The sequence below is a fragment of the Astyanax mexicanus genome, chromosome 17 (assembly GCF_023375975.1).
Source record: "Astyanax mexicanus isolate ESR-SI-001 chromosome 17, AstMex3_surface, whole genome shotgun sequence".
Classification (NCBI taxonomy): domain Eukaryota; kingdom Metazoa; phylum Chordata; class Actinopteri; order Characiformes; family Acestrorhamphidae; genus Astyanax; species Astyanax mexicanus.
The window spans coordinates 45,290,954-45,302,081 of record NC_064424.1 but is presented as its reverse complement, the minus strand read 5'-3'; the positions used below and the strand labels follow the sequence as shown (position 1 = coordinate 45,302,081).

Sequence of the window (11,128 nt, the reverse complement as noted above, 5' to 3'; positions counted from 1 at the left end):
ATATTCCAGTCAGATGTTGCATCTACTATTATTTTAGTAGCAGCTCATCACTCTCTCTCTCGCATTTAGAGATGGATTTCAGAGATAAGAACTTTTATCTGCCTAAAATTGCGTCGTGGGTTCCTGGGCTGCCTCTGATGAGGCGCAAGAACTCCCCACAATGGGATTTCCATCTGCCCAGTCCACCACCCGCGAAACCTGCTGCTAAAACCACGGGCAGCAGGTTTCCCCGACTGAAGGGTCTAGACTCTAGACCCTTCAGACTCTAGACTCTAGACTCTCCAAAGGAGGAGTTCCCCAAGGCCTCGCTCCATGCTTGCTCTAGACTCTAGAGCAAGCATGGAGCGAGGCCTTGGGGAACTCCTCCTTTGGAGAGTTACCTTCAAGGCCCCTCCGTTATCCACCAACTCCTCCATCTGAGCCTCTGCCTGTCACTACCGTTCCAGTGGTGGTGAATAAGCCGACAGCCTACAATTCACCAGGTAAGTTCGAGTTTTAAATGTTGAGCGTCTTTAATCCCTAAAAAAGTCCCTAAAAAAAAATCTCTAAAACTCCTTACTAAACTCTTAATTCTTCCATTTATTGTTAATATAATCACAGGTAGCAGAATACCAATTTTAGACAGGCGGAGGAACCTGAGGCCAGTCCAAGCTGTGGTGCAGCCTGATAACAATATGGCTGCCCACAGCAAGGAGGACAAAGCAGGTCAGGTGCCACCATCCCTGACCAGCGAGGATCCCCTCAACAGGCCTGAGGAAGCTCTCGGCCAGGCACTGTGCTTCCTGCAGGATGAGGAATGGTAAGATTTCTACTGCAATTCTAACCGAGCAGGGATCTGTTTCAGAGTAGAGCTTAGACTTATAAGAGTTATAAGAGCTGAAGATTACAAAAAAAAATTGCCACCATCTTTCAGATGTGTTTAATCTATAATTCTCTGAATGTTTTGGTTGTGAAACAGGGAAAGGAAAACCGAGGGACTATGGCTTGTGCGAGCTCTGGCTGAACATCACGCTGATGTGGTGCTGCCGGAGCTCCACTACATCACCACAGCCGTCATCGCGGAGGTAAGAGTTTATAACACACTTTATACACACTTTATACACACTTTATACACACTTTATACACACTTCATACACACTTCATACACACTCTACAGCAGCTTCTTCTGTAATGATATATGATGCAGAAACTGATTCAAAGTTCAATAGGTTGAGGCTTAGTGATCTTTTGTTGTCTCCACTGTCTCAGGTGAAAAACCTCCGCTCTATAGTCTCTCGGGGCGCCATAACAACCATGGCTCACCTGTTCACTCACCTGCGGCGGGAAATGGACAGTGAGGTAGAGGGCGCTGCTCGCTCCCTCCTTCACAAGGCTGGGGAGACCAGCCTGTTTATAAGGCAGGGTGTGGAGCTAGCCCTCGGCACTTTAGTGCACCACTGTTCACCTGGCCGAGTCCTGCAAGGATTGCTGGCTGGTGGACTGAGGTAAATGATTGCTAGTCAAATCATTCCTGCCGTCAGCACACTGGCTTTCGATGCAGCCCAGGAAGTGAGGTAAGCAACTGTCTGCTTTAATCAACCAATCAGATAAAGGAAGGAACGAACAAACCAGCACTGAATCCACTAACTGTTATCTTGCTTTCTCCACAGGACCCATGCCCGAGCCGCTTTGAGATATCTGGGCGGCCATAAGAAGGCTGAGAATGCGGTGGAGAAATTTGTAAATTTAAAAGACCAATCTGCAGTAAAGCAGCTTCTTAAATAATTCATCTTTTATTTATTGTTGTCTGTAGTTGAGATGTTATTCAGTGTTGAGCTGTTCAGACTGGGTTTGGGGTGGAATGCTCTTTTCTGGAGAAGTTTACAGACTCAGAGCTGTTCACAGTGGTGGAGAACAGGAACTACATCTGAAGAGGTGGATGAGGCAGCGGCTCCACCTTGCTCTTGCCAGAGGCTCTTTCTTAGAGTGCTGGTAAGTGAGGTAACGCAGTTTCTGGGCTCCTCTAGGGAGGTGGGGTCTCTGCTTGGTGGGAAACGCACCGGCCCTGTGGCATCAGGGCTTCCCAGTCAACCAGCTGGGAATGTCCCGCCCCCAAACAAGCCCTGCAAAGCTTGTGAGGGGTTCGCCCAGGACCGGCCGGCGTCCCGCAGTCCACCCTTCAGACGTACGGGTCCCGTCTCCATCACTGTGATCAGCTCTGTCGGCTTCTCTGGAACAAAGAATTTCACACCAAACCCACTCTGAACACCTGAACACTGAATACATCTCAACCACAACGAAAAAAATGACTAAAATGTACTTATTTGCTTTTTTTAAGTAAATTTAATTTTAGATACATTTACGTAACTTCAACTTGGGTTCAAGACTTTAATGTTGCGTAGGGTAAAGAAGTGGACTGAACTTTTCTTTTAGTGAACTTATTAAATACTTTATGATGCATAATATATTATAATTCCTGTGTTTTAAATGTCAGGAATTATAATATATTGTGTATCAAAAATTATTTGAGTAATATTGTATGTAGAAATTAGGTAAAGTTCTCGAAAAGAAAGGATTGACTGAAGTTTCCACTTTTTTACTGTATGTAATATTTAAGTCTTAAGTTATGTAAATTTATCTGAAACTAAGAATCTTACAAAATAAAAATCCTTAAAAAAAATCATTGTCTCTGTCATCATTAAAAATAAGGGATATATAAATAATAACCACATACACAGACAGTTATTAACAGACAGACAGACAGTAAAAGGTCTGTAGGGATTAGGACTGGGTATTGTTTTAAAATTTGACAGTATACAGATAACGGTACAGTACTTTGAATTCAATGAAAAACAGAGGTACGATATGAGTACCTTTTTGTACTCAAAGGTACATTCTTTATAATTGTATCCTCAATGGTACAATATTGGTCCTTACAGGGTCAGATTTGTTCCCTCTGAAGTACAAAGTCATTTCTAACAGCACTAAGTACAGATTTGTACCATTTAACCAGCCAAAAGGTACATTCAGTATTCTGTATCACTGTACTAATTAACAATATATATTTTAATTGCACATTTTTCATTTGAAAGCCAGACAATTTTGGATCATCAAGTTTTTGACACATATTTAGTTGATGATAATGTTTATAATCTTTATACTCTATACTGGCGCAAAAATACTAAGGTACTTTTTTGTACCTCAATATAATGTACAGCCCCAGCGACAAGCTTTGTACTCTTTTAGGTACAAATCTGTACTTACTTTTTTTAGTGTGTAATTATGGGATGTTGTTTTTCTGGATGCTGTAGGTGTGTGTGCTGGGCTGCTGGAGGCGCTGTTCTTCTCTGAGAGTCTGAGCGAAGTTTCAGCGCCTCCCAGATTCTCCTCAGAGTGGGAGCTCCGGTATGAGATCTGAGCAGAGCTGATCTGGGTTCTGATCTGAGTTTGGCTTTGTTTGTATAGTTTGTTTGGACTCTTTACAGCTCGGTGCTGGTTCTGTTGGTGGAGATGAGTTTGGATCAGAGCTGTTAGCTCAGTTAGCTCTGTTTCTGGGTTCTGGATAAAGGAGCTTTAGGCAGGAGCTGAGTTAAGCTGGTCTGGGCTGAGATGTTCTGCAGGAACCAGAGCTCCCGGGCCACGGTGGCTCGCGGCTCGGCGGTGGAGATGGAGGTGCGCAGGGGGCACTTCAGACTCAGCGTGTTCGAGGACTCCGCGCAGGTGAGTGAGCGGCGCTCCGCTACGCGCGAGCTTCAAGGGCTGGAGCGATAATTATACCGTATATACCGATAAATCGTGGCAGGCTACAGAAGAAATAAAAAAATAAATAAATAAAAAATAAGAGACCACTTCAGTATCTGAATCAGTTTGATTTTGCTATTTATAGCTTTATGTTTAAGTAAAATTAACATTGTTGTTTTATTCTATAAACTACAGACAACAGAAATTGAGAAATGGCTGAAATAACAACAACAAAAAAAAGATGCAAGAGCTTTCAGACCTCAAATAATGCAAAGAAAACAAGTTCATAATAATTATGTTCAAGTTTTAAGAGTTCAGAAAACAATATTTGGTAAAATAATAACCCTGGTTTTAATCACAGTTTTCATGCATCCTGGCATCATGTTCTCCTCCACCAGTCTTACACACTGCTTTTGGATAACTTAATGCTATTCACTCCTGGTGCAAAAATCCAAGCAGTTCAGTTTGGTTTGATGATCAGCTTGTGATCATCCATCTTCCTCTTGATTATATTTCAGAGGTTTTCAATTTGGTATTTTTTTTTCAGAGCTGTATATTATACACAATGATATTATTGTGATTTGTTTAAACAGTTGAAAAAGAATGCAAAAAAAAAGGATTTTAATAATTATATTTCATGGTAAAGTTTATAGTTAGAAAGTAGGGACATAACAAATGCTATTTTTCAGTGTTCTAAGTTGTTTTTATTAATGTTTTTAAATACATATTTTAATTTTGCAATTGGGTCAATGTACAAGACACTATGATTAATAATAAAATGTATTTTAAAGTTAGTTTGTGTGCACATTTATACATTAATTTGCTGGGGATAGAAATGGCACCGATTCAATAGAATGGGCCCTTACCTGCTGCACAGATAATATTAGTCTAGACCAGTCCTGATGACTCCATGCTCTGCACGTGTTTGTGTTTCCTGTAGTCAGTTAATGATCAGGACCTGAGTCATGTTAAGAGCTTGAAGTCATCAGGACTGAGGTTGTGAAACTCCAGGCTGGATGTCTTTGATTCAATGCTGGTGTTTAAAGGTGTATTAGTGCAGGAAACCCTTTAAACCTGTTTGAGATGTTCCAACATGCTGCAGCTTCAGCAGCTCGTAATCTCAGTGATATAGAGCCTCCTTTATTCTGACTGAACTCTGTGCTCAGTGTGTCGTTTCCTCTTTTTCGGTTTGTTTGTCCGTTTTATTTGATGCTAAAGTTGACTGGTTAGAACCCATTAACCCAGATTACCCAGATAGCCCAATTAAGGCTTTTTAGAACTGCAAAGTGAGCAAAGCATCACTTAGTATTGAACCAGCAGTCTATAACCTAACAAACTTAAAAAGCTTTATCTGTATAGTTTATACTAACCATGGGCCATTATGATCGTTTAAGAATGTACAATTATTTATAGTAAAATAAGACCCACTGAATTTTATTTTTTTATTTATGTAAAGCAAAGTTATGTTACTGATCATAAAACTCATGGTTTATTGATCAGATAATCAGCAAAAAGGGAGAGTTAAAAAGTTAGCAGTCATTTTAGCTTTTAGTTTGAGATTATTTATGTTTTAAAGCTTTGTTTGGTTGTTTGTATTAATGACTTTTATTTTGAGATGTTCTGTCTGTTTTTTGTGTTAGTGACTTTTATTTTGACATGTTTTGTCTGTTTGTATTAGTGACTTTTAGATTGACACAGTCTATTTGTTTGTATTAGTGACTTTTATTTTGAAAATGTATGTCTGTTGGTATTGACTAGTGCTTTTTAGATTGACAAGATTTGTTAATTAATTTGTAGTACTGTCTTAGTTAGACACATCCTGTCTGTTTGTTTGTATTGGGGACTTTTATTTTGATATGGACTGTTTGTTTATTTGTATTAGTGGCTCTTATTCTGACATGGTCTGTTTGTGATGTAGAGGTTGAGAGGAGTTTTTACACTTTTTCGTCACACAAATATAACTCTGCTCTCGGCGCACGCTCCAGAGTGATGCTCTGCACTCCTGTGTAAGTTGTGAGGTGTTATCTTGTGAGTGAAGCTGAACACAGGTCCCAGAATTATGGGAGTTGGCATTCATGACAAAAGTTATGTGGCATGTCTGTGTAGAGGCTATGCGCTAAGCATTCTGGCTAAGTCTATCTAGAATTGTGCTCAAAAGTTCTACACTCTAGCTAACCATTCTTAACCAATGTAATCTACAGTGGCTTGCAAAAGTGTTCACACCTCTTGAAAAAATAAAAAAACATGCTTCATTTCCATTTCCCTACACATTTATGAGCTTAAAATTGTAATAAAACACATTTAAAGGTCTCTTTCCACTAAAATTCACAGACAGCCACATCCTGTCTTTCTTCAGAGATCTCTAATTCAGTGATCTTAAGCAGGGCTAAATAGAAAAACTTGACCAACTAGACATTTTAAAATGAATGAAAAAAAGAAACGATTAAATGAGACCTGGAAGTTTGTGGGTGTAAGGTGACAAAATGTAAAAAAAAATGTATGAATACTTATGCAAGTTTCTGTAGACTCATATTTTATAATCCAGTAGACTTCACCTAGAAGTCAGCATGCTAGCAACTGAAAGCAAATTCACAATGAAGACTGGCTTTAATTGTCTCAGAGCGTTCTATATTTACACATATTGTTGTAATCAGGCTGAGGAGTAATACAGCGCAGTGGAACTTTGCCTGGAGCGGATTAATCTCTAAATAAACTATTTACTGTTAGTGAACAATGGAGAGTTGTACTCCTAAAGCGCTGTAATTCTAGTATTATACACCAAATTAGCAACATGCCCTGAATAGAATGATGCAATAACTGGAGGAATGATGGGGGAAATATTGTTTTTTGGCTGAAGCTGGAAGAGAAAGTAGTGCCAGTAGGATTGAGTTTTTTTTTTGAGTGACCTATATCGTATTTTAAACTTGCTGCCGTTTATTGGACAGTGTATCAGTTTTAGAATAAGTTTAAGATGATGAGTAAGTTTAGTAAATCTACGTGTACAGGTGCATCTAAAAAAAAAAAAAAGAATATCATTAAAAACTGTTCTCAGGAATACAAGTGTTTTTGCTTGATCACCACATATGATTTAAACAGATGCAAATAAATACAGTACATAAATACAGTAAAACATAACAAGGAATTTTAATTTTTAACTAATGATATGTTATATCCTGTGAGCCGAGCTGAAGAACAAAGTGTAGTTTCTCCAGATTTCTCCTGGATGCTCCTCAGCCGGCATGTGTATAATATGTTCAGTTCCGTCAGCAGCTCACCTAATTTACCAATTTTACCAGTAATTTACCAAACCAGGTGTTGATTGATATGATAATGAGAACTAAAAATAACTCTATTAAACTCAGATAAGGAGAGATTAGGAGATTAGAAGATGTTTTAAGGAAAAACAGGGCTGTAAAATAGCTGTTTATATTTATCGTAATGCTGAGCTGATGTGTTTTACTGAGCTAATAAACACTTACTGCACAGATACAAAGCTTTTTCTTTGCTAAAAAAAAAATAAGATTATATAGGTTTGCCAAATCCTGCTGGAAAATGAAATCCACATCACCATAAAAGTTGTCAGCATGTCAAGTGCTGTTAGATTTTCTGGGAAAAAACACCGCACTGACTTGTAGCCCTATTTTAAGCTATACTTGACTAAAGCTCTGAGTCGTATATGATTATTGATTATTGATTTGGGGATATTTTAAACACTGTGAATCTACATTTGTCCAGCAGGTCTAACAGTCTCCCTCAGTAAATTAATGAAATGTGATAATGGTGAAGTAACCGTTGGCAGGCCAGCGCTGTCTTATCAGAGGTTGCGTAAGTCCGACTCCTTAGAAGAATTAAACAGATTAGAGAGGCCTTTTACTGCTTTACAAACAATGTCTCTCGCCCTCCTTCCCTCCCTCGCTTTCTTTCACCTCACCTGTGTAGGAGTCTGCAGTATAGAGGGTTTAAGCGCTACTGTACCATTTCCATTTTAACTAGACCTGTCTTATATTGTAACTATTTTAGTTTGATATATGTAGTTCTAGAAGTACTTATATTAAACAATATTATTGTTATTTTTATTTTATTGTTATTATAAAAAGTTTTTTATTAGTATTTTATGCTAGTGATATAATGGTAACACAATAACCATAACACGATGATGTATTTACAAATTACTCATAAATGTTTAATTATTAAGAATTTCCAGACACTGGAATGGGAGGATAAGGATGTTAAAAAATCTCAAATAAATAAAACATAAATACAATAAAAAAAAACACAGTTTTATTATTTTTTTTGTTTTATGTTTTAAAGACTCTCTTTGCTAACAAAAACACAAAGGGCAATAATTGAGGTCTGATAGCATAAAAATAGTCAGTTTAGTCAGTGTGTCTTTGCTTTCATAACAACAGGAAAAGTATGCCTTACATCATAAATAGATTTATGCAAAAGCTCCACTTTTATTTAAATGCACAGAAAAAAATGCAGAGAAAAAGGCGAGAAAATACACTATTGACGGGGTGTAAGATAGCAATGAGCATTGCGACAGGCCTTGTGCGTGGAGTAAGTTAGGGCTCATAATGTGTTATGTTTCATTGCAGTTGTTTTTCCCTACCTATTAAACACTCAGCTGTTGTACATTAGATGGTACATTTAGTTATAATTGATTATTTCCTTGCTGGGTTCTGGGGAACAGAACTAGATATAAACAGACCGAAATCATATCAAATCATGATTTTTGTCATATTAAATTAACTAATTAGCTCCTCAAGAGGTTTTTTTAGCACTTAGTTCAGCTCAACTGCAAATTATTTTTCTATTTTTCTACCTAGCTCTACCTCACTCTGCCTCCAGCTTTATTATATCACATGATCACAGTCCACAATGTGAAAAGCTCTCTATTGCTGTACGTAGATAATGCTATTTGAGTTTGCTGTTATTTGTGATATGGAGCTAAAAAAAAAGTCATATCGTGATAACTATACTATGCTATAACGATTAATCTTACTGCTCTTATATATACAGAAAAACCCCCCAGATATTTACATATTACATAATATTACACTATGCATTCCAGTAGCTGAGCATTGTAGGATTTGATAAAATGTTGTACAGTTTTATACATTGGCTTAATCCTACAATTTCCTAGAAGAGTTTTGCATCCTGTTTATTTGGCTGAGATCAATCGTCTAGATAGGCCTTCCAGAACTGTACGCACCAACTATTCAAGTATTCAAATAATGTCGCCTCGTGCTGTATTGTAAAATTCTGTGCAGTGTTGTAGAATTTCTCACAGTAGTTTAGCACAGTGTGTTCTGGCGTTCTGCTGGGCTGTAAGAGTTCTCTACAGGTGCATCTTTAAAAATCAGAATATAATTGAAAAGAGTGATCTATTTTAAGCATTTATTTATTTTATTGTTGATGATTATGAAGCTTACAGACAATGAAAACCCAAAAAATCGGTGTCTCAGAAAATTGTATTAAAATATAAGACCAATTGGTACTTTTGGCAGTGTGCCAAGTCCTGCTGGAAAATGAAATCCACATCTCCATAAAAGTTGTTATCAGCAGAGGGAAGCATGAAGTGCTGTAAGATTTTAGACTTTATAATAAAACACCAGCAGATGACATGTCTCCCCAAACCATCACTGATCATCAGTAAATTTTACATTTTACTGGAGGAAGAGTGGAGAGACACACAGTCCAAACTGCTCGAGGTCTAGTGTGAAGTTTCCACCAATCAGTGATGGTTTGGAGAGTCATGTCTGTCATCTGCTGGTGTTGATCCACTGTGTTTTATTATCAAGTCCAAAGTCAGTGCAGTGTTCTCTGGAATATCTTACTGCACTCACAACTTTTATGAAAATTTGGATTTCATTTTCTAGCAGGACTTGGCACACTGCCCACACTGACAAAAGCACTGATTAGTCTTATATATTATTCACATTTTCTGAGACACTGATTATGGCTGTAATATGGCTGTCTACATGTTATAAAAGTTTAACATTTTGAACTGATTTACTAAAATAAAGTAACTTTTCTTAAATAAAGTAACTTAACTTAAGTCTGAGCTGATGAAAGACCCTGTGAGTGAGTGTGTGAGTGTGAGAGTGTGGAAAGAACAGAGTCAGTGCTTAATAGAATGCATTTCACACACAACAGCACCACGTGTTTGTAACTCTACACATGCATTCCAGCTCAGGACGGGCCTCAGGGCTGCCAGCACTGTGTTCAACACAGAGAGAGCGCTGTTCACACCCCGTCCTGCTGTTCACAGACCCACACCTGGTCCCGTCCTTCAGTCCGTCCAGCGTGGGACAGAGGGAAAATGCAGTTTACAGCAGTTTTCCTGTGTGTGTTTGAGCTGGGAATGCGGTACACTGTTTCCTCAGGGCTGGAAGTGAAGACCTCCACTGTAGGAAGTGAATGGAGGAGAATGTGACCTTAGCTTCATGCCTCGTTGTTTGGGGTCAGTCTGATTATGTGTTATTATGTGAATGATTTCAGGAACCGGCCGTGTCAAAACCGCCTGCCTGACTTCCTAGTCTAGACTTGGCTGTGTTGACTGACCTCATTCCACTCCCTCTGTCTTCCGCTCTGCTCCCTTTTGGATAAAAGCACTCGCCCCACAGCCCCGTTCTGTGGTGAATCTGTGTACTGCACTATAGAACTGTAGTAGAAGTAGAAATCCCATTAGAAAGGTGTTTTTAAAATTTTGATTTTTAGATGCTATAAGCATTTTTAATATCTGGGAACACCAGAATTTTACTGATAGAACTCCCTTATAACTTATACAATGTTTCAGTGTTTCTTTGATTTAAACCTGTTGTGGTTTGAAAGGAATCGAATTTCTGATTCTGACTTTGATCAGAATGATGAGAAAATTGACCCAAACAGAAACTTTATACAATACTACAACACTGCTACTTTACTAAAACACATTTTGATTACATTCACAGTTATTTGTATATAAAGTCGCAATAGAAGTTTGGACACACCTTAAATTCAGTGTTCTGCATTGCATATTAACATTAAAATCATCCACACTATAAAGGAAATCATTAAACAAACCAGAATATGTTTTATATTTTACATTCTTTAAAGTAACACCTCTTTCTAAGATGACTTGTGACATCAGGCACAAGAACAGAGCTGAAACAACACGCAGTGTTTCATGGTTTCATGGTGTTTTGTCTGTTGGGTTGTTTTGTGGTTCATTAATCCATGTGATATTCTGAGAACTCTCATGTGACTAAGCTCATGAATGGGCTTCTGGATTGTGTGTGTGTGTGTGTGTGTAAAATATGTTTGTAGGACGAGTGTGGAGATTTTTTTGTCCTATTTATTATTTAAAAGGACAGTTAATTTTTTAAAAAGAAAATATGCTTATTCATAAATTCTTCTTAAAATG

The 11,128-nt window shown here is 38.0% G+C and overlaps 2 protein-coding genes across 3 annotated transcripts in view; both read left to right on the top strand.

Annotated features, from left to right (window-relative positions):
- Window positions 1–4: 4 nt before the first annotated feature.
- LOC111193950 (TOG array regulator of axonemal microtubules protein 1-like) lies at window positions 5–2,595 on the top strand. The gene is made up of 5 exons (XM_022676601.2): window positions 5–482; window positions 601–799; window positions 959–1,064; window positions 1,249–1,553; window positions 1,650–2,595. Exons 2-4 carry the CDS (start codon window positions 675–677, stop codon window positions 1,486–1,488), a joined length of 471 nt encoding a protein of 156 aa, XP_022532322.2. The 5' UTR covers window positions 5–482; window positions 601–674; the 3' UTR covers window positions 1,489–1,553; window positions 1,650–2,595.
- Window positions 2,596–3,352: 757 nt separating this feature from the next.
- The window catches only part of rtknb (rhotekin b), a 55,570-nt gene continuing 47,794 nt past the window's right edge, over window positions 3,353–11,128 (top strand). Inside the window, exon 1 of one of the 2 annotated variants that reach the window (XM_022676593.2) lies at window positions 3,353–3,699. In XM_022676593.2, coding sequence (XP_022532314.1) covers window positions 3,589–3,699 — 111 coding nt within the window. In that variant the 5' untranslated portion in view covers window positions 3,353–3,588. Of the gene's footprint in view, window positions 3,700–5,593; window positions 5,727–11,128 lie in introns of those variants that run through there. The other variant, XM_022676594.2, reaches the window with a different exon arrangement.

Bases quoted from the DNA above. Each gene is read 5' to 3' on its own strand.
- LOC111193950 (XM_022676601.2), top strand. From the start codon at position 675: ATGGCTGCCCACAGCAAGGAGGACAAAGCAGGTCAGGTGCCACCATCC. The intron at 800-958 runs GTAAGATTTCTA...GTTGTGAAACAG, and splicing joins TTCCTGCAGGATGAGGAATG to GGAAAGGAAAACCGAGGGAC. The intron at 1,065-1,248 runs GTAAGAGTTTAT...CCACTGTCTCAG, and splicing joins CCACAGCCGTCATCGCGGAG to GTGAAAAACCTCCGCTCTAT.